General features: G+C 35.7%; 1 protein-coding gene across 1 annotated transcript in view; it reads left to right on the top strand.

Moving 5' to 3' along the window:
- The window catches only part of trdn (triadin), a 123292-nt gene that overhangs the window by 46146 nt on the left and 52292 nt on the right, over window positions 1–24854 (top strand). Inside the window, exons 12-17 of the mRNA XM_069185507.1 lie at window positions 276–335; window positions 4878–4955; window positions 5680–5754; window positions 5964–6041; window positions 22061–22096; window positions 24716–24802. Coding sequence (XP_069041608.1) covers window positions 276–335; window positions 4878–4955; window positions 5680–5754; window positions 5964–6041; window positions 22061–22096; window positions 24716–24802 — 414 coding nt within the window. The remainder of the gene's footprint in view (window positions 1–275; window positions 336–4877; window positions 4956–5679; window positions 5755–5963; window positions 6042–22060; window positions 22097–24715; window positions 24803–24854) is intronic.

The raw sequence follows: 24854 nt of genomic DNA, 5'->3' as shown, positions 1-24854 counted from the left end.
GGTTAATACGGAAGTTAAATTTTATGTTCATGTCATAAAAGAGGTTGAAATTATTTTTTCATAGCTACTGACATTAATAAGGATTGACAACTTGCTTTTTAATCATCTGGTGGTGGATTAGCTCGACACCAGGAAATGCACAGGTATTGTGTGGTGAGAATTTGCTTAAGCTGGGTTCTGTAACTGTGTGCTAATGCTCAGACTGGGTGCCTAAGTCAGAGTTGTCAGTCACCCATTCACTTTTTGATTGTTTTCTTTTCCTTCTGCTCTGCTAGATCAGTTTGAGTTCTGTCGCTATGTCGTTGACATGTATACACATGAGGATGTTTCTGCAGGTACTTTGAAAAGCCTTGTATTCCCATCTTATAGTACTTGCTTGGTGTTTTTTTATCTTGTACTTAACAATACTGCAAGCTTGATATCAGGTCTGAACAAACTACTGTAGCATTTAAACCTGAACTCAGTAGAAATTCTAAAACATTCACCTAAGTTGCATGAATATACAGTAAGGCTTCTTCAAGATGCAGTATCCTTTTAAAGAACTCTGAAACTAAGAAAGATCTTCGAGATTGATTATATGTTCTTTGATCAAATCCCCTACTCAAAACGCAACTGAAATGCAGTTCTCTTTGTTGTCTAGAATGTAGACAGCTTCCAGATCCAGATAGTAATCTCTGCAGTGAAATCAAAATGGATATACTGTAATACTCCTGATAGAAAAGCACAGTTTTATGTAGTATGAAGTGTCACAGACCCTTAATGTTCCCAAAAATATGCTCATTTAATTAATCAGCTTTTCTATTTAGAAATATTGCAGATACTGTATGTAATTACTCAGCTATTCTCATTTATTTTTATTATTAAGTTAAAGTTATATTATTTATGGAGGTTAAAAAGAAAGCAGAATTTGAGCACTATACACTGATAAAAAAACCTTACACCCAGTACCTTACACTTCTGTTGTATATTTTAATGTACTTTTGTGTTACATCAAGTCAGGGTTATATTGTGTATAGTGTACAGTTTAGATACCATGGATAATGCATCTTTAAAGATTTAAATACATCATGTTTGACTATTTATTAACTTGAATAATAACACCTTTAACACTTCACTTGAATAAAAATAATAACCCATTAACAATTCACTTAATTAAGCAGTTAACATAACCAGTAATAACCAGGTTTTAGCTTTGACTGTAACATTTGAAACCAAAATATGTTTTAATATGTCATTAACATATAGCAATTTTTTTTAGTTCCTGATTTTTCTACTTTCAAAATTGCTAAAATAATGATGCATTTCTCTATAGTGTAATAATGGATATCCCGTTAGATCATATGAGATTGGACGCATTTTTCATCCATCATCCTACTGCTATTTAAAGCATCTTAGAATTTAATTTTATTAAAATTCCGAAGGAAGGTGTTTTTGGTTGATATGCAGTATGGAGCTAGCTTTGTAATGATGAATATTAGGTATGTGTATGATTGGCTTGTCGTTGTTATCCCCCCTGGACTTTAGTTAGTAACTTCCATATAACCTGATGAAACAAATGGCACAAAACATTTAGTTATCCTCAAATGATGCCACATTCAGTATAGATGTGTGACAGAGCACGGGAACCTTTAGCTTCAGTAATCGGTGGCTTCCCCTTGAGCAGCAATGTGTTCAACAAAAAATCTCCTATAACCATTGGTCTCTCACGTTAGTTTCGACCAACTAGCTCCATGCAGTATATCAAACACAAACACCTCCTTTCGGATTCGTCCCAAGCGCCCCTCCTCCACCCCAACTCCACCGTCCAGCTAGACCTGGGTCTCTCCTGAATGGGATTTGAGCCTCCTCATCTTGTGGCCAGGAGGCCCACTAACCAAGTAGGTTTAACCCAACCTACTGTATCTCACCAGGTATTCCAGACATTCACAAAGCACTCAATTATTGGATGATGTGGTCTTCAAATAGGTTAAAATCCTAAGGGGTGCACAAACATTTTCTCAGTACTGTATATGTACAGTAAAGCAGTTTGTAAAGCATCCTTTTAGATGAAAAACACCATACAGATACAAAGAATTATCATTTAAACAGTACAGTGAGTTATTAAGTAAATGGTGCTTTAATTGTTCAACAGTGTAGTGTAAGGACTCCCATAATCCAGTTCTCATGATACACATGGCTTTTATTTTTCAGTCTACCGCTGGTGATTTATCTAATTTAACTTATATATACAGTATATACAGTATATGGCTTAATTTACCATCTTCAGGAGGTTTTCACTGCACAATGAGACTAACCTGCAGGCTTTTTCTGTAGGCTAATCTGTAGACTTTTTAGAATCCCTGAACTAATCTGATAATTTCAATATAAAACATTTAAATACAGTAATTGTATTTTATCTTGATGAATAAATTGCATACAGCTGTACTGTGTTACCAGAAACTACTGGTATGATGTTACCTCTGGCCTGTGAACAATTCAGTATTATCCTGCAGGCTCGGAGGTTTGAAAGAACAGCATAGTCCTCTTGGGAAATGATCGGCATCTAGTCCATCTGAAGAGGTGGTCTTACTGTTTAGAAACTTATTCAAATTTTGACTTAACTGATAAACCTTATTGTGAAAAATGATTCATTATAGTCTTTATAAATGCAAAAATTAAATGTATTCTACATATTGTAAGGGCAGAGATTGTTCTGTCTGGACCACACACCCCAGAAACATCATCCTGCTTTTCAAAATGTTACCAGACCAATTTCACTTGCCACAGCTGGTGAGATGACAGAGAGCAGCAGCAGTTCATTCTAGACACTGTGGTCCAGACAAGGCTGCCCCTTTTCTGAAACAACTGTGCCCTTCCAACATACATAAATACAGTACACCGTTTAATGCTTTCTGAATTAGGGTAATAGTTGGGTTTCTACTGTAGCATCTGTGATAAAATTAAACATATGAGATGGCGTAGTGAAAAAAGTGCTTCTAAACCTTGATCTCCTTTTGAACTGAGCCCAGTGTGTTTACTATTTGTAGTAGTGTGAACCGACTAACTTCAATTTGTAAAGCAGGGGCATACAGTATTGTGGTTAGGCACATTAATACACTTTTTGTCACTGTGTACCATACTAGCAAAACTAGAAAACTAACATAGCGGAGCAACTGTGAAATTGAAAATGGCATGAACTGAATAACTTGAAATGTTAATAGCAGAGACCACAGAAACAAACATGAGCTTACAGCTTAAATATGTGGTCCTGGTCCCTTTGTTGGCCATACTGTTGTAGCAGTAAACAGTGAAGTGTTTCAAGTTAATGAACCAAACTGAACCCTTCTCAAACAGAGTGATTGTTAATGCAACTTCTCTGTGTCTGTTTGTTAGTTGAAATTCAAGGGATTTTTTTTTCTGTAAGTTGGGTCACCTCATTTGACTTTGCACAATATTTAAATGTATTTAAAAACTTTAACTTGATTAGTCATAATTGGGTAATTCTGCTACTGGGTAATAGAACAGTTTGAGAGATAACAATACTTTGTCAAAACTAGTACTTAAAGTTGTTTCACTACAAATTGTGTACCTTATTATTTTGAGTAATAATAGTCTTCTTACTAGTCTTACCTGTTCATAAAAAGTATTTATCCTCTATGTATGCCATTTCTTTGCACATTTCTTCTCATTTAATAACAATTTTTAATGATGATCATCATCTCAAGGCAACTTACAATGCAGTAGCTCATGAGGCACTTGGTTAAGGTAAAAAAACACTCAATAAGCTCAAGGTATTATGGAGTGTCTGCTAAAAATCCTCCCATCAAAAGATTCTCACCTTTGAAAATAAGTCACTATTTTATTCCATAAACATCTTACCCCTGTAGTTTCTTTATATTTCCCTGTTCTGATGTTATTATAGTAACAATAAACTTGATTTATAAAAAGAGTAAATTTTCTTTTCAATTTATTAGATTCACCAAGCAAAAATAATCTTTATGAAAACAAATGACATAAAATGAATGCCACAGTTAAATATTTTATACAGTTTTACTGGAAAAGATTAATAATATATTCTTAATTTTCTCACAGAAAAAAAAAACAATTCTGTTACTTGAAAGGGCTGTGGCTACATGAGTAGTGTGTTTATTTCTTCATTTAAATTTTTATATGTATTCGCACTGATTCAGTTTGTAATGTGTTTTTCTGTGCAATAACAACATCTCTGTCTGTCCCTTGAGCTGTAATCAACCAATAAAATTGACATGAACATGATTTGATGCCTTTTGATCTTATTTGACTCAGTCTTTTGTAATTCGTACATAGTAAAACATTATGACATTTGTCTTTTATGTTCAAATCATGTTCATGCCACATGGTGTAATACACAGCATTTCTTTGGTATTAACAGTATTTAATCTGTATGACTAGCACCCACGCACAAATAATGGCACAAAGAAACCAAACACCTCAGAGGCAATTCAGTAGATCTCACAATTCTCTATCAACTAAACGTGAGCAATGTTTGTAACAATGGTAACTTTTAATAGCTTTGTCATTAATTCCATTTAAATCCATACAGTATATTCAAGAATGCATCTTCAAATCAGTGTTACAGTTGCTTCAAGGGCAAAGTTTGGATGCATCAGTTTTGATTAGATTTTCATAGATAAATCTACAAACTTAATAAAAGTGAAAGCATACTGCTAAGGTAAAAATAATACTCCCATAAGACATGTATCTGGCTTGTAATAAAGAATCTTTATAATTTTCTGTACACATATGGTCATGTGGAATAAACTTAAGCACTTGCAAATTTAGTGTAACATTTACAATTTACTTTCAAATCTTTATTTATTCACACAGTTTTGGAAATGTACTATAATTGTATTCCCTAGGATTCAAGTCCTCAATAGTCCCAGATCCACCTAAAGGAAACTCAACAATAAAGAAGCCTGCAGGTTCCTTTGTGGAAGGCAAGCAGTCACTGTTGCTTTTTGATGTGTCTGAATATAACACCTTCAACTGGAGATGAGGACAAACTGACTAACACTCCATCTTCATGAAATTCCAAACTGATACATAACACAATTCCCCATCTGTCTGACTCAATTATATTGCATAGCTATGAGGAAAAGAAAGTAACCAAGTATCTTGGGTAAAACTAACAATACACTCTCATTTGTCATACACATACCATTTTTGCATTGATTTACAATATTCAGCTTTATAATTTGTTTTTGAATTGTTTTTCTTGCTTGAAATGTAACCATTGTATTTGTGAATTAACCTTCACAACCAACTAAAGTAGACAGATGGTTTTCCTCTCAGTTTTACCTTTGCGGGAATTGCTGTTATAAATGTGTTATTTTAACTTTGTTTTGCATAATTGTTTCATTGATATATTTTAGATCATTTTTATGTTTTGTTATTTATTCACAAAAAACAGACACAGGATACATTTCAATAAAACACTGACCATTTAAATTATGATAAAATTAAAAGTATCAATGTTAAATATCAGTGTTTTATTTATTAAAGTGCTCATTCTTATTTGAACGGACACTATTAGATTTATAGTGAGATCAAGAGGTAACCACACACAATTACTCCAGTTTGTTAACACAAACTCTGCAGGTTATAAATTAGAATTAGAATTTATTCTAAGTATTCTGTCTGATTTGCCTTCTTTGACTCCAGGATTAAAAGCTGCAGTATCTCCTACTTCATCTGAAGGAAATTCATCACGGAATTCTGCAGCCCCTGTTGTGAAAGGCAAGGTGTCTGCTCAGCTCTGCTAAACACAATTATCTAAGATGAAAGGAACTGATGTTATCCCATTCATTTAAATCACTATGACAGCAATTCCATCTTTAATTTTTTAATAAGTTTAAAATGGAATAATAAAAAATGGCCAAAATATGCCATTTATTCTGAACACGAGTGACATTTAATCTAATATTTATCTCACTTTCTATATGCAGAGTCAAAGCCTGCAGTAACTCCAGCTCCAAACAAGGGAACTCCAACCACAAAGAAAACTGTAGCACCTATTGTGGAAGGCAAGATGACACTTCACCGATATTACTAACAAAATCATAAAGACATCAGCTTAGTTCTGTGGCCCTGTTTCCCTGAAAGTCAAAAGTAGCCACTTACCCATGGGATATCATCGCCCACAGGGGGCGGAAAACAGACCATTTATTCCAATGCTGCTAATAGGCACAATTAGCAGTGAGACACCTCTTTCCTGAGGGGATACTGTATACTTCAGTTACCTGAGCCACTTTGTGGCTGCTTTTCTTTCAATACAGTATACTAGGGTAACACGAGTAACCTCACGTTCTGTTTAATTTCAAAGAGTGATCACCAGAAGATTGGATAGTATATTAATGTTCTCACGTTACAGGCCAGGTGATAAATGTTGGCATTAGTTTGGCCAGAACTGAAATGCCTAAGCATGCTGTGCAGTCTCTAAGTTATCAAATAACTCAAGTGACCAGCTGCACCCAGGCAGTAAAACCTAAAAAAGGCGCACAGCCCATCTGGCCACAGGACAGATATCAGACATGAATGAGGTCTACAATGTGGCTAAACTTCTAGTTGAGTCCAGTGTGACACCCCTTTGGAGGTGATGGCCCACACTCTTGGTTGAGGAAATCTAGTCTACCATCCAGTGGTTGTGCTAACCCAACACAGAAGTAACAGATAAGTTGTTTCAGTACAGAATATTGTATGGGTCTAGTGTACAGAACAGCACAAGGGACACTCAGGAAGATACTGTCATGCCCTCTGCAGCCAGAGGGCACTCCTTCTCTGTCCTGTCTCTCATTTCCGGTTCTTTGCTGTCCTTCCGGTGTTTCTCTCTCTTTGGGGCTATATATTTCTGGGTCTTTCATTTGCCTTCGGTCAGCATTGACGTTCAGATATCCTAAACTCGCCTAGCACCAGGTCGCCCCACGTCCGCTACCTGAGGGCATAGGTTTCTATACGGCATTCCTGAACAGCTCAACCCAGGCTAACCCCTGTCTCGCCGCTACGCATAGGGTCTTTTTGCTCTCCTGCCAATCAACGGTTCATTCCTTTTGACATCCATGACAGATACATTCTGTATCAAGCTGTAAATACCAGGACCAGGACTGTTTGTAGCCAGGTAAAGGAGTAATGCCACTTGACCAGAAAATCATAAGCAAGCATCCAGCCCTAAAATGGAATGGAGATCAAAGAGGCGTTTTGCAAAGAACATGATCTTAATACACAGAAAATCTTGCCATCTGCAGGGGATCAAATGACACTTTAGTGAGCTGTGACATGAAAGCAAGTATTGGTGGAGTGTCAGGACCATGTGGTGTCCTTAATGTGCCTAAAGCACCCTTTAAGTGCTTTAGACTAAAATGTACGTCAAATGTATGTTGGTAGTTTTGATGGTTTTTTCCATCCTAATACTTTTAAGCTACATTTCCATGATTACAAAGTATCTTGATGATCTATATTAAATATACACCAAATGTAAGATTTAGAATTACTTTTCATCAGTCATTGTAACCCTCTAGCAGTTTTTTTTTAATGTTGTGAGGTACTAAAGAAAAACTTAAATCTGAACAATATAAATACCGTATGTGCAGTAAAAAAGTCTCAACAATGTTCACATGCAGGCAAAAACATCTGTCAGAAAAAAGAAAAGGGGTAAGGGGTCCAGGAAAGATAACATTTCATTGTAAGTTAGAGAAGCACTCATCGTGTAATAATCTTCCCAAAATGTGGTCCATCGGCTTAGCACTAGACAGCTCTGCTCCAGGTTGACTATAAGAATGAGCTAACAGAGGTGAACAATGAAAAGAGCTGTATGCAATACAATCCTGGCATTGTGAAAATCCAGCCAACCAGCCATCCATTAAGTTAATTCAGAATTGTGCCCTGCAGCCACAGAGAGAGAAGGCTGCAATTAATTCACTTGGAAAATGTGTAGAGAGAGAGTGGCAGACTGAACATGCAAGTTTTGTTGAGAAACACTCAGTTCCTAGAGTTAAGAAACATAGATTCCTACTACAGTATATATTTTACTATTTCAGGTGGGTAGCTGCGTCAGCATGCGTAGGCTGCAAAGGAACAAGTAATAGATTTATTCCATGCTGAAAAAAAGAAGAAAGAGAACACAACGTTTCGGCCGTGGAGCCTTCTTCAGGTGACACCTGAAGAAGGCTCCACGGCCGAAACGTTGTGTTCTCTTTCTTCTTTATTTCAGCATGGAATAAACCTATTACTTGTTCCTATATTTTACTATATTCACTATATATTCACTATTCACTATACTGTATATACTATATATTTTAACATGGATTCCAAAGCAAACACAATGACAGGCTTGTTAAACTTTGAGGTAATAACTGGAATATTTCGGGTAGAGAATCATACCACATTCAAACAAGAAAATCTAATAAAAAATAAACAGAAGCTGGAAGGGGGCATGGGGACATAAGATAAATTCCCTCCACTCGTTAACATGAAATAGGAATTAAATGCAAAATGTTTTTTTACCTGACAAAATTGACGTATTAAGACAGGTAGACACCATATAGAGTCCTGGAAATGTATTAACCCCTTTTTTCTCATTTTGTTGAATTACAAAAGATGTATAAGCATTTTTAAAGAGAATATTTTTCATCAAAGCTTGAATGCTCATACAGAACAATCGTACAGGAGAAATAAAATAAATCTAAGCAAAGAAAGTAAAAAAAATAAATATAGTTGATTGTATAGTGTAAGTATTTACGACCTTTAGGGGGATTGCTGTTAGTGAAGTTAAGAAGTTAAGTACAAGGTCTGCATCAGGCTGTTTCACCAAGCAGGGAGGAAGCATAAGCCAAAAGAACCAAAAGTGTTAGACCTGACCTGTATAAAATTGGAACATTTTAAATGCAAACATAAATGCAAAATGTTACATTTCATGCAAACAACAGAGCACATCTCCCAGTCATCATCATCATCTCTACAGTCAGTATGGTCTGGGAGGCTTGTCAAGACTGAGAAGAAAATGTACAGGCAAGTATAAGAGAAAAATCTGCTTCTCAAAAATTGAGATGGAAATTCACCTTCATTCTGTAAAATGACCCAAATCATAAGGCCAGAATTACACTGGAGTGGTTTAACGAGAAGAAGTCCTGACTTCAGCTGAGAGAGTCTGTGGAAAGACTTGGCCATCGATGATCCCCAAACAACTCGACAGTGTAGGGGTTTTGTGCATGTACTGGAACAATTTTTAATTGTAGCAGTAAATCACAAAATGATTCTTCGATGGCTATTAGAAAATCGACCTTGCGGAACAACTCAGCAACACACACACACGGATACTAATACACGAGAATACATTCATTAATACATTAAATGTGCATATAAACATAATAGAACTTATAGTGAGGGTTAGCAGAATACAAAGCTTATATCATGAAGAGTTATAAATACCGAGAGACACATACATTCAGTATACCATTCATTTATACCGTTTTGTTAATGAGCTTTGATTACAACATCTACACTAGATACTCAAAAGCGAGTACATCACTCATAGGAATTAAATTGACATCAACTGGGATTGAGGTAATAATTGAATTATCGAGCTGTAATGCAGAATGTTGGATACTCATCCAATCTGTGTGGATTCAGATCTCCTGCGGACACAAGGGAACAGCGACAGGCTGTTGCTGCGTCCAATCGGTGTCCTCTGGCCTGGTGGGGGAGAAGGAAGGAGAAATTCCTGATGGCAGTTATTCTCTGAAGACCGGCTAGTTAGTCCCGGCTGAACTAGCAGAGTTTGTGCACATGAAAAGTGACTGCAGGTCCAAGCAAGTCACTCTTTAGAGGGGAAGAAGACAAGTTCATTCCTGATGTAGCGCTAGTCATGAATACTGAGGTTCAGATGTCAACAGTTCTGATCGTAGTTCACTCGTTGATCTGGAGAGCGTTTGAGGTGGGGTACCGGTGGTTCACGAGGCTTGCTGCTGAGCTAACATCGGGTGGATCCTTTGGTTACGTGCGGGCGACCTCCAGTCTCGACTCAAACAAAGTAAAGTCCTTTCACTCAGACACACTGGCCATCACGTGATTGTCCGAGATTAGTCTGAGAATGTCCTGGAGGGGGCCTCTTCTGGGCCCTGTGCTACCTCTTTTATCTGGAGGAACTACTGTCATTCATTGGTTGAAAGTTTCACGGGCATCTGAGACCCACGTGGGGTTACTCTTCCCTACCAGTTCCTGATTGGCTGATCAAGTAACAATTGAGCATTGAGTAACAATGCTCTCTGGCCTTAGGGTTGTAAACACCTTTTGATGCGACTCCAGGACAGAAAGGCGCCAGAGATATCCATTCATTAGGGTGGCTGGAGAATCTCAGCCTCGGGAGCTGTTCCTTATCAGGAAACTCTATCAGACAGAAAAACACCTTAAATCTGAACCACATGGAATAACCTCTCTGTCCAGTGCCACTGAGATGAGGGAGAGAGAGACTGGCAAGGGAGCAGCAAACTTAATTCCTGTATTAACAATAAGACATGCCGCTACAACAGTCTGAGCAGATTGCAAACAAAAAAGGGCACTTTTGGTAGAGATTTAACCAAAAATAATCATAACTGTGACTGCAGCCGAAGGTGCTCCTATCAAGAATTGACACAGAGTTTCGAGTACTTACAATATACAGTATAATTAGAATAATTTTGTTTTTATTTGCAGTTTAATTACATTAAGTTATTTCCCTCACAAAAGCATTCAGCTTGAGTATTTACTTTATGCTTTATTGGAAACATTCACCTTAAAAATGTGTACGTCATATGTGTACAATTTATCAAAATGTAACATTGAAAGGGTGTAAATACTTTATGAAGGCACAGCAGCTGCGTATCTCATTAAGAGATTAATCAAGTGTGTAAAAGTCCCGTTTCATAATATTCTTTTCTACAGTGTGTAACAAGAAAAAGAGCAGCAGATTCATGGTATGTTTTCCATGGGAGGGAAGGACTTTAACAAATGCTGTTTTTCCAGGAGGAAGAAATTATCTTTGTTGACGCTTATAGTAGAGTATTTAGACAAATACTGTAGGTGCTCTATTACTTCACTCATTCAGAAATGTATAGATAACTGCTTTTTGTTTTTATTTTAGTTTTGAGCAATGTTAACATTTTAGCAGCGATAATATGCAAATATTTTATGCTTGTTGACATCACTCATTTTTTAAAGAAGCATCACAACACCAATGTACCATTACTGAGTCTAATGCAAAGATGTAGATGTGGTTTCTTTTGTAATTGTTACGATGGAACAGACTGCAAAAAAGCTAAGGAATGACTTACTGTACCTACAGTACCATAACACTATATCATGGTTTTCTTCTAAGAGCAAAATTACACAGTAATCTGTGGGCTTTTTGACAGAATTGGGAGTGATTTGGTTTTCTAGCTGTTTTCAACTGCATTTTAGAAGAAAATGTATTATTACTGTCATTAATAAATTAAAACTATCTCTGTCTTTATTTACATACTGTAGCTATTTACATGACTTTATCTAGTAAAACACTAGGAATTATTTCTTCCTGTGCCATATATGGAAACATGCTTAAACAATCATTTATTAAAATGAATGCTTCGAATGTCTTGCAGTTTTCTAAACATGGAACTCAAAATTTCAGTTTAATGACTCTAAACTATCATAATAGTTCATTTTAAAACATCAGAGATTTTTCTTTAATAGTCTTAAACATAAATGATGATTATGATTATGATTATTATTATTATTATTATTATTATTATTATTATTATTATTATTACTATTATTATTATTATTATTGAATTGCTTGCTTACAGATGTGTTTCACTAGTTTGCTTTCCATGCATGTTTGATTTTCTCTTGAGATGTCAAAGGCAGACAGATTTACCCTGTGCTTTGTGCATTTCAATGGAAAGGCTCTGTTTCCCTCTGGCACACAAATCGTTATGCAAAGTCAGGTAATGCCTATTGCTGATATCTAAATTAACTACACAGGTAGCCCCCAAAAAATAGCATTTAGCTTAAATGGACCCCAGAATTGAAGTTTCCACACAGAGAAAATAACTATATTTAAAAATACCTAAACAAACACTCAGAAATGTCAAATGACTGAAACATTGTTTGTAGGAGTCCTTTCAAGTTATTATATTTAAACACCCATTCTTGGCTTTTAATATGAATTTGCTGGGGATTATTGTTATTTAATGAAGTGGAAATCAAGTTGTAACTGATGGAAAGGGAATTTTATCAAGGCAGGGCAGATGCTTTCCAGGTGTTCTGCAGAATTGTTCACTAGTTAAGGAGTTCAAATGTCTCTGCCTGCTTTGGAAAATCAAATGTTTCTAATCCACCAATTTCTATAAATAAGCCCTGGTGTCTGACTTACTATTGCTATAGGCACATAAAGCCTGTAGTATGTTTAGGCACACACTGTTGTAGAAATGGCCAATCAAAAGTCCATCAGTTTTCAGTTTCTTTTCAACACTTCACTGGTAGAAGGCATGGAGAGATAGGCCAAGGCCTCTGATTAATCAGTGGCCTGACCTACCAGCAGGAGTGCCATGAGTGATTTCTGATTGGCTGATCTTCAGGATCCACAAAGATACTGTATCTGGCTTTCCTCTCATTGGTGCTCTGTGCTCTTAATTCCTTAATGGAACTAATTACTTGAAATGTTGTATGATTCTTGCCAAGTCTTTAATAACCCCAACTTAAAGATAGCTGCAGATTGTGGTCCTGTGACAAGATGTATAGAATCCCAACACAGAACTCAGCATAGGTATCTGGAAGTTATATTCACAATGGTCTCTTCACTCCCTATAAATCGCATGAATCTGTGTGCAAGAATCAGATCTGAGTAGGGCTTCTGTAACCAATATAATATAATATAATATAATATAATATAATATAATATAATATAATATAATATAATATAATATAATATAATATAATATAATATAATATAATATAATATACTTACCAATATATTCTCATTGGAAAAAAGGGGGGCAGGAAGCATTCTTTTCCGTAGACCTTCCACCTTGTGTGGGAAAGCCTGCTATCTTTATGGTACAGTAGAGCACAATTCAAGTACCGGATTCATTTTCAGAGGAGTTTCAGTTTCTTCAAAATGAAGGCATATTGTAACTTAGGACCACTCAAAGATGCCTTCTGATAACCACATGTCATTTAACCACAAGTCATGAAATGTAAGTCTAATTTTATAGACCTTGACTGATTCAATCACAGCAATATGAGGGTATGCTAGCAATCCTTTCTGTGAGGCACAGGGTAAGACACAGATAATCACAGTTAAGGGTTCCCAGAAAGCCACACTCTGTTCCTCACAATGATGACTCCTGAACGGAGCTTCAATCATTGTAAAATAAGAGCAGGCAGCCCTATCTCAGACTATATGATTAAATTGAACCAAATATGTGGATACAATTTAAATGACCTGTTTCTCTGGTCTTGATTAGGTCCTAATTGAAAGATGCCTCTAAATCCTGTAAGTACAGTACCTGCCACTTAAGGACGATTGTTGCCCATGCTTGTTGTAAAATGTTTATTCTACCTACTAATCCCATTGATTGCTGGATTAAACTGTTCCATTTTATCACAGTGATCTGCTACTTGAAGAAAATAAATAACCAAAGTAATTTAAAGAATGTTGACGATGACAAAGACACATAAAACCATGACCCCAGTTCATTTCTTCAATTAACAAGGTATTTGAGACAGAACTATGCAGCAATTAATTCAGAAGCTGTGGAATAATATAACAGGTTTTAGTTAGAAAATGTATTTACGTATTCACCTCTTTTGTAAAACTTATCATTATAGGAGATGTACCTTCTTTTGTTGTGTTTTCAAAATTAATTAAATAATTTGTAACTAAGCAACAGGGCTCAGGAAGTCTCAGATAATATAGACCGTTATATAAAATGATACAAAGAGCGTTAGGGACAATCAATCCCTAATTGCATCAACTGAACATTTTCTTCTGAACTTATTCCTTATCTATTGTGCTATTTTGAAGTAAAAATGTGATTGTTGTTATGTGCAAGTGAATTCCATGTTTTTTCCCTTCATCCAACTTAATTTTTTTATTTTATTTAAAATAATTTCCTAAAAGTCATGCAAAAAAGACTGTAAATGGCATACTATTCACAGGAAAAAGCCCTTGATGCATATCTACAGTACCACTTAATTGCAGTAAGAAACAGGTACTTACTCTTCAAGGTTACAATGGCAACACAAGGAATATGCAGTGAATGCAGGGTCAACATCACATTCTATTAATTAAATAAAAATAAAATTGTATAACAAAGTAAGACCTACATCATAAGTAATTTTAAACAAGAGCTCCCTCACAACCGTGGATGTCATGAACTGAAAAACAAACACTTCATTTCTTAGTGTTTTCTTCCACAGTCCTATCATATGATGAAATCAATTTCTTTATACATTTTTCTTTGAAGAGATTTCTTTGAAGTGTGAAGCTACTAATGTACTATGTTAAATATGCTAGTATTGTTTCAGTTAGTAATAGTTAATCCTTGATGGGTTAATGCAGGATTAGCCCATGATAAAAAATGTCATCATATTTGATGTCATGCATGTTGCGAATTTCATTGCAGACCTTATGTTTTGGTGCCTACAGTATATGACCTTTGATCTTTGCTTTGGATAGATTCAGTTTCTCAGTTACCAGATGAATGTATTTTTCCAAAGAATGCACTGTCAATCCACATTTATTTATCTTCTTTGTTTTTGACATATGTCCTCTACAGGAACAATAGAAGCAATGCCCCTTTTCTTAAAAAACATTCTGCATGAATCTGGCAGTAGTCCAATTTATGACTGGGCTTCTAGACTATGTTTCCATATATTTGTGGATATTTACTCAGTTATTCACATCAGGCTATACTGTCTGTGTTCTCGTTTACTCCCTAATGTTTGACCCTGATGTATTTTAGGGACGCTCAAAGTTTCTTTTGCCCTTGTATAGGTTTTGCCTTCTTTGTGAAACATGTTCATTTGAATTTTAAACAGTAAAAACTATTACTCTACTGGGTGTTGAGACAACATTACTGGTTATTGAACCACATTCAAAGTTAAGGTTTCAAGGTAGTTACAGTATGAGTATATTTCACAACACACACTTCTGTAAACTTGTGAACTTCAGTCAGGAAAATTATGTAAGTTAATTAAGTATAGACATATATATACTGTATATATCATATTTATATTAACAATGTACATTATATGGTAATGTCACAAAGTTTATTCTATAATGATATTATCAAACTCAGGCTGGGAGTGGCTCGCTGGCTGCCGTTGCCACGGGTAACCACTGCTCTCATTGCAGCCCAGCCTGTGAGGAGCAGATCAGGCCGCCTGTCTGTGTGTCCCTCTGTCTTTCAGTCAGGGAGCCAATCATCTCATCAGCCCTCCAGCTGATCACCACATTTAAGCCAGAAACTCCACTCCACAGAGCCAGCGCTCTGACATTGAGCTACCTGGGGTCACACAATTCCCCGCCTGCTTCAGGAACACGTCGTTACAAGATCCCGATTCTCCTTCTCATCTCTCTCCTTTCTGTCTCCAGATACTCCTTGCTACTGTAGCAGCATTGAATTTAACTACATTCCAGTCCATTCGGTGTCATCACAGTGGGCTCTCCTGTCCGTCCTGTCCTGTCAGCCTTAATTCTCGTCAGCATCACTGCACCCGGTCCCCCAGTCCAGCCTGTCCAGTCAGCCGCACCCCAGCAGAGTGGCAGTCCGCCTGCATCAGCTTGAGTCCTCAAGACTCATGACATTGCACTCAAAAACCCACTGCTATCTAAAATAAGAACTTTAGTGTTCAAATATTGACTACATCATTAGCTGCTCCTCAGAAAGCATGCAGGCACAAAACTAGCATACTGTACATTGCGTTTGGCTCCTCAGTAAATTTGACTGTGAACATGTGTTTAGCATAGAGTGAGACAGCTGAGGAAGGCACCTCAAAAAGTGGGATACCTCCACAAGAGTACCTTGACCACATACACTCCCAGAAAGCTAAAAGCACCTCAGAAACAAACTACATCCCTGATTGCAAGACAAAGGGTTATATGCCACTTTTGGACTCAGAAAATATCTTTAGAAGTATGTAAAACATATGCATAAGCACTCCAGGATAAAACTAAGCACAGTGAATGTGGCACTGATCTGACCAAGTTCAAGGAAGGCTTTCAGTATGCCCTAATTTTTTTAAGAGCAACTGCAGTTACACAACAGATGTGAAAAGTGACTGATTATAATAATCCATTAGGTTGACCAGTGTTTTGTTATTACAATAATGTTCTTACCTCTCAATGTTCTCACAGTGTTTTAATGTTGTAGGGCTGCATTCATCTTTATTTAAACATGGGAATGTGCTTTTGGCCTTGATTACATGACAATGTTATTTATTTTTCATAGTTTATGCAGGAATCACAGCTCAAGCTTGTTGATGATGGATGATACCATCAATCTTTCCTTAAAACACTTTTTTGGAACATTCAAACGGCTAAAATCATACCAGGGTCACTGATATCTGACAAATATCCATATAATAAGCAGAAAAAAACACTAAAAGAGGGGAAACACAATGCAATATGAGATTTATACCACCTATGTATTTACAGTTAGGCATGGTAATGAATTGCAGTTTTTGTTTTCAGATCTTGGTAAGGATCAGCAGCTTGCATGTAATACTTACAGTACCAACACTTTCTCTGGCACAGAGTTTGGCGACAGAGCACAGACATCAATGCTTTTCTAATGAGAAGCCAAATTAATTTCTGCGAATGCTGGGAGGGAATGTAGCCCAATGCGTCATGTTTTGCTTTGACACAGAAATCGCTGGTACTTAGATAAGGGAGTGTGACAAGTAGCATATGAAGCAGCACCACAGGGGAGTTGGCAGCTTTAGCTGGTTTGACAGCTTTTCAACTACTGTACATCCGACCCCACAGAACCTTTCCGCTCCTTTCTTATTGAATTTGAACCTTGCAATTAGAAACGGACTTCGTCCAACATACATACAGTATGAATTTTTACACTTTCGTTTATACAGTACATGTATAAACAAATATTTCATTATAATAGTCCTCCATCCATTTTTCTAGCCTGCTTTATCCAATCCCAGCAAACAACTGGCAAAAAAAGGCAGGATGCACCCAGGGCTGCGCACAGACTCTGACACACACAAACTCACACCAGGACCAATTTGACCCAATTAACCTATCATTATGTCTGGAAACCCACGTGAAGACCCCAAGAACATACTGTATATACTCCACACAGACAGCACCACAGGAATTGAACCCAGGGCCCCATCGCTGCAAGACAGCAATGCTAATCACTGGGCCAACTTTAATAATTAGTATTATAAATTATTGTTATATATAATTTAATTCTACATATATATGGACAACAAAGTGCCTGCATGAGTAAAATGTTGCACATTGTGAAGATTTACATAAAAGTCTTTATGTAAGTTTAGAGGCAATTATTGTAGAATAGATACCTTATTTAAACTGTATCCTCTTTGTGAAAGAAGCTTGTATTGTGTGTTACATTGTAATGACCAGCATTTTAGAGAACAATCACTGTGGTTGTCAAAAAATAAAACTGAAACTCCAGCCTTCCAGTGCTGTTGTTCTGAGGCAGCAAAATACTTAGGTAAAATTATATGACAGAAAAAAGCCATCATGATCTGTGTGGATGAAAATTGTAATGTCAAGTTTTTTTAATTCATTTTCTGACTATTTATTTTGTCATACTACTGTACATCTAGTCTTATTCAGAATGTTCATTGAATGATCTCATATCTAAATGTTAACTGTAGAACATATTTAAATCTTTCAGGGCTGGAAAAATAATAGTAGATTCTCCAAACTGGTTTCAGAATATAATCATTAATGTAGTATTACTGTTATTTTTGTATTCTTTAGCTTTATCAGTAAAACCATCTGTCTTTAATAATGACAGAACTGTACAGATACTAAGAGACAGAACTATCCTCTATGATCTATTTCTGGAATATTTTCATTTCAGCATCTCTTTTTTGAACATAGTCATTTGTCTATGATATCTTACAATTATTTAAAACTATTTCAAAGTGCATCTTTGCATAAATATTCTATCTTCCTGAGTACTAGAAATAAAATATGTATCCTGTATATTTTAAACTATTATACTGTTGTTTTTTTTTTAAAAAAAGATTAAATACTAATTCAAATGACCTCTGTAGTCCAGATATTGTCTTCATTAGTTCATTAGCTGTGACCATGATTCTAAAGTTGTAGGAAAACTACGGTTGAGTAGGCTTGAATGAGCCAATGTATTCTCACCCTCCTACTGTATGAATTTACAATTGTGTCGGTGAGATCAGTATACTTCCAAGTAATTTGGTCTTTTCTGTACACTGTAAAAAGAAGTAATAACGGTGGGTGGAAAGTTATGAATTTCAGAGTGAAGTGTGCACAGTTCTCACTCTGCATTTACCTGTGTACTGAATAAAGCAAATGCATATTGGGGAGATTATAAAATACAAATAACAGAATAATTTAGCATGTAATGCATAATAAGCACACATGAAACCTGACATCTTGATGGTACGAATACAAATGTTAGCTTTGCTCATCTTTCAAACAGAGATTTTTACTTTTTCTTCTTTTTCAAATAAGTTACTTGTTTGTAAGTCACTTTTTTACATCTGACAAGTGACACGTGCATTGTAGATTTAAATCAGTGCATAATTTGTACAGTGTACAATGAATGTACAGTATGTGAGGTGACAGAGTTGTCTTGCTATGGCATTGTCTTTCTTATTTTGAAATAATGGTGATTAGTTACAGTTGTGTGAGACTGACTTGTTATTATCTCTCCCAAACTCCAGTTAAGAAATACCATGTAATCCATTTAATTAAGAAATATCCAAAACGCGTAGATTGTAACAGTCAGCATCTGTCTGCCCCAGTAGCTGATAATTTATAACCCAGGCATTGTGTTCACCATTTTGGCTCTTTTTCCTGTCAAACCTGCTACAGTGATTGCCACTGCAGATCTTAGATCGCAGAATTAGAGAGCTCCAGTCCAGCAGATACAACAGTAGGTGTGGTAGGTTACAATTACATCACTATTTTATAAAGTTATGGAACAATTGTATTGTGATCAATTAAACAGGCCTTTCAGATTCTGAATCAGCTTAATTCACCAAATACATTTCATGTACATGGAATTTAATCTGGTATATTTGGTGTTGCAAAAACATTCTATATACAGAATACCATATGGAAACAAAGCAATAGACATCAATAAGCACAAATATTAAGGTATTTGTCCTGAGAGAAATGAAATTTATATTGCGCAACAAACACACAAGCAGCAATCAAAACACCTTGGCTGCCTTAATCGGCGCCACCATTTTGTGTCTAATTTAGAGATTATTTAGGACTAAACTCTAATTTCTCTTTAGTCCTCAAGGACCAGAGCTTGGTTGAAACTGATTACGTGCTTGATTCTTTAATACCTTACAGGTGCCGACAATCTTTAAAACAGGCAACCTGTCCAAATACAGTATATGAAATTCCTGCATGAGTTTGTATATGATCAGCCCCTAATAAGGGCCTATGTTTTCAAAGAATGCAAGCACTACAGCTTTTAAAGCCAGTATTCTGAGTAATTTCCAGCTGTTTACAGCACAGGCAAAATCAAAATATTTCAAGTGTGCTTCCATCTTTTTCATTAAAATGGGCTTAATGATCTGGGAGGGGGTGGGGGAGCAATTTCTTATTTTAGTGCAGAGTGTTCCAGCATCGTGGCTGCCCTAACATTTGTTCAGAGACACTGTATTTATAGAACATGGTCCTGTTGCAAAGTTGCTTTTCTACAGGTGTCCCTGCTTTGTCAGGTATCATCATTTGAAAGTGTGTGAAAAAAAATGTTTGTAAAAATCACGGGCTTAAAATGGCCATGACCTAAAAGAGGAGATCTTCTGTTTATTCCTTTCATCACATGACTGATGGCTTCTATTTTTAGATGAGTATGTGTCATGAAATTAACAAGCTCTTTCTAACTCCAGCAGAAAAAAAGCTGATCTGTTTCTAACGTCATGTGGAAAAACTGTTAAAAACTATAGAAGGAAATGTTTATGTGCTGTGGCACCTATTTACCCTGAAAGGTAATTACTTTCTCAGAAGAGGTGCTACAGTAAACCATATTGTAGGATATCATTCATGTTTTTAAATTTTCTCTTAGAAATAAATTTAATACTATTTTATGAATATACATTGGTTTCAAGTTTTTAAGTTTTTTTTAGATAACATAATGTTTGTGCATGTTATGTAAATGCAAGATTCAGTGACATAATTGAGTTTATATTAAAGCCAGGCAATATTTTGGCTTAGGTCAGGCCTCTTAAGGCTGTAACGTACAGTAGATCCAAAAATTGATATTGTTAATGACATTCAGAAATTATTTTTATTTTCAGCTAGCAAAATTTCTTTAGTTACATGATTTCACATGAATATTCCCTATTAAGTGAATCTCGAAAGGTACTACAACTTTTTTTACAACAATAACAACAGCAAGTATTCATAGAAAAGGTTAAAACATTTTAGCTTTTTATAAAGTATATAAACTTAATATTGTCAGAATGAGCATGTCAAAACTTTTCCAAAATAGTGCCTGAGTTAAAGACTTTGATGCAGAAAATGTTTATGAAGAAGGTGGAATACTGTTGCGTACTGTTTTTAGTTACCACTGCCAGCCATATACTGTATACAATATATTTATATTCCTAAATTAATTTTGTTTATGATGTTCAGAGGCGATATGATTTTGTTAATTTAATTGTCAGCTACCAAAATTTCCCATTAGTTACAAAATCAAAATTAATATTCCATATTATGTGGATTCAAAAGTGCTAAACAGATTAAATGATCACCTTTGGCCAATGAATCACATAACACAACACATTGTGTCAGAGGTGCCACATCTGTAATAGATTTTAGTCATTGAAATAAGTCTTTCAACTGAAATTGTAATTAGAATAAAATTCTAATGTACTGTACATCGTTAATAGCAGAAAATAGTACTCTTACTAAATACAGGACATTTTAGTTTTAATACATCCATGTAAATTACAGAAAACTGTGGCCATTTTCTTTTCTGAGGACAGTGTTCATTCCTAAAACACCTACTGTATAAATAGTCATTTCTTTAAGGCAAGCAATAGACTAGTAGCAATAGCAGTATTGTTTTTTATACTGGGGGTAAAACACAGTACTACTGAAAAATAATAAAAAATGATTGATCACTAGAAACACTACACATCTGGTTTTAAATTAATAATTAGGATTTACCACAGTGAAGCTGAATCCTATCCATTATTTGCACACTATAAGAAAAAGCTATACCAGTATCGCTATGATGTAAAGGCTGTCAACATTATCAATTCTTCATATTAGATTATTTCACATCATAAATATTTTCCTTTAGTCTTGTGATTAAATTCAAGCCAGTTACTGGTATCGATTGAAGTGACAAAGGTACTGTATTACCACTGTCTAGCTCATTTCTTCTTCAGATATATCTGTTATTCTGTAAATATTATCAATCCACATTAGAGAAATATTCTATGGTAATATGTGATTGTTTTAATGTTTGAAAATAACATAATAAGTGACATCGTAAAATATTATAAAGAAGGCTGTACAGTATATAACATATCTGTTTTTCTTCCCTATATTACAAATGATCTAGGTGTTGAAACTCTTCAGGAACGCTTGGTTCAAGGGTTTTAATGAGAAGTGAGCCCTTTCTGCTTCAGGAGTGTTTTACAGTCCTGATATGGCTTGTTGTCTACACTGTTAGAAGTGCCTCTTGTTTCAGAAGCTGATACCATTAGAACCATTAGTGATATGACACACACCCCTTGAAAGACATCAGCATTAAATATCCTTTCATTGCCTGTCTGCTGAAAGCATTGTTTCCACTTTCTTCTTTTGCAGAGAAAAAGCCTGTTGCCAAGTCCAAGGAAGAAAAAAGTATGTGATTATGTAGACTATACGGTAATATGACTGTAACTAATTTTGCATTCAAGAACTTAAATATATTATCTGTTAATATTCTATCATAGCTGACAGAAGTGGTACTGTATATATATATTTTTGTTTTACTTTTTACATTTTGTTTCCCTGAAATTAACACAGAACCTTTAAATTCAATTTACCTTAAGCACTGTATTAATAGAAGCATCATGGTTCCTAACAGCATATCATTTTATTTGCTGTGTAAAACTGTTTTTAGTTTCAGTATTTATCTGGTTTTCCATTAGCGCAGGTTATACTGTTCAACACCAGTGTTTGACCAATTCACTTTTAGTGTATACTTCTGGCAGGCCCATGGGGTAAATCAGGCTCAATGCCTCTAAAGAGAGATGTCACCAATAAAATACTCATCAGATATCCATCCATATCTGAGCACATGTTGGGAAAACACAGCAAATACAACTGCACTAAAGATACTCAAGGCATGGGATGCTACACTTATTGATCTGTATCATGGTTAGCTTCAAAGCATGTTTTTTGATTTGTTCAATTTAATTTGTTTGAACATGCACTAATCATGTGTCATTGTTACTGCTTGTAAGTGACATTTTCAGAAATAAATGCCCAGATATACAATATGTTGCTCAACGTTTGTCTTGAGGACTGCCTTAGAAGATTAAGGCTTAGTTTTTAGTTTCAGTATTTATCTGGTTTTCCATTAGCGCAGGTTATACTGTTCAACACCAGTGTTTGACCATTTATAATAGAACATACCAGGACATCATTTCAGACTGTCCCCTTTTTTTACTGTGAAGGGGCGAACCTGCCTTTATTACTGCTTACATGTACAGTATTCGTACAGTATACTGTATCAACAGGGCGATTTGAGATGGTGGTGAAGCCTGTTTGTAACCTCATACAGTATGTCAACAGCCTGGTATGACATGATTACTAATTTCCCTCATGTGTAGTGCTACATATTCCCTCAGATAGTATTTCTGTATTAATGGAACAAGTAATAGGTTTATTCCACGCTGGAAAGAGAAGAAAGAAAACACAACTTTTCGGCCGTGGAGCCTTCTTCAGGTGTGAGAAAGACAGGGCAGTAGGCAAAGGTAATGTAGGGGGAGAACAAAGGCTGGGAGAGAGGAGGGGTGGGAGCAGGGGACAGAAAGAGAGGCCAATCAGATAGTGTGAAGTCAGGATAGGTGAAGAGAAGGGTGAAATGAAACCAACAATGAATAGAGAGAATTTAGAAGAAAATTAGTCTGTCATTGTTTGAAGGGGAAAGGTGTGATCCTAGCTGATGTAGTCTTTCTGATGTGGGAGTTAGGAAAACCATCTTTAAGAACACAGATGGAGAGATTAGTGTGATCACGGCCGTCAGAGTTGAAATGAGAAACAATAGGCTTGGAGAAATATTTAATCTTCACAGCCCTTTGATTTCTGTATCAATGGTCATTTTAATAAAAATAATGCATATTGAAGTGAATGAAATATCAGATTGTGCAAAAAAATAGACTACTATCATAAGTATACTTCCCATGTCTAACAAGAAATGTTTTCCCTATTTTTGCCTGGGTGGTTATGAGGGGTGCAACAATAAAGACATCAGGCAGAAGAGCTTGATCAGCTGTGACAAGAGGAAAATTTACAACTGCAGATTATCTGCTAGGGAAGAACAGCCCTGGAAGAAAACCTAACATGTAACCCTGACATTTAACAGTCCAGTAGTCTTTGCTCATTCCTCTGTAGACAACCTTAGAATCCTGTGACCATCCTCCATATTTGTTAAAGTCAAAATGTGAAAGCAGAGATTCGTGCAGTAAACTTTATAACCTTCCGTATATGTATGAAACAAAATAGCTCACTAAGCTCATAGAAAAGCATGCATGGTCTTTTTTTTGTATTTATCTGTACAATTCACTAATATTAAAGTTTTGAAATAAATGTACAGTATAATAAATTTCACCCCCTTTATATCTACCAATTTGAAATAACAATTACTGCTCAACTTAACACACCAATGCAAAATTCACCTTAAATATTGTACAGTAGAGGTCATTGAACTTTCATGGTTAAATATTATTTGGGGCATTGTGGTACATTCATGGTTGAAAGGATAGAGATACTGTATGTATGAATAAAAACACTTCCCACCCAATCAAGCCTTCTGTTGGTCTCCATTTCCTTTCATTAATATTCCTACTGTAGGAATACTAACCTCCTCTAACTCAGCTTCCACCCCTTATGTATGCTTGAACAGGCAGTTTTGTAGCAAAACCCACATTTGTTTCTTCAAAGGCTTCTTAAAGAAACAACTTCTCTAGACTAACCAAATAGTTTTGAAAGAAAAGGAGTGAAAATATATATACAGTATATATTTTTTTAATGCGAGGATATCTTATGAATCTTCTAGGTATAAAATCAAATAGTGTTACAGTTTCTCCCGATAGTGTGCATGCTGATGTATTTGTCATTGACAATGGGCATTCAGTCCAAAGGATTTTCCTGCAAGCTAACAATCCAGTTATAAAAGATTCAATCTATTGCCTGGCATATTTTAATGAAATAGTTTGTGTAAGCATATTCAACTCTGATTGTCTTTCTCATCAGAAGACGAACCTAAAAAGAAGCCAAGCAGGGAAGAGAAAAAAACAGCTGAAGCAACAAAAACGTCCACGAAACACTTAAGGAAAGCAGGTATGAATTAATTTGGTTGTAAAGAGATGTAAACCAAGGCATGGCAAAATCT

Source organism: Lepisosteus oculatus, chromosome 2 (assembly GCF_040954835.1).
Source record: "Lepisosteus oculatus isolate fLepOcu1 chromosome 2, fLepOcu1.hap2, whole genome shotgun sequence".
NCBI classification, from domain to species: Eukaryota; Metazoa; Chordata; class Actinopteri; order Semionotiformes; family Lepisosteidae; genus Lepisosteus; species Lepisosteus oculatus.
The sequence above is the reverse complement of the archived record's forward strand: the minus strand, read 5'-3'. Positions and strand labels throughout refer to the sequence as shown.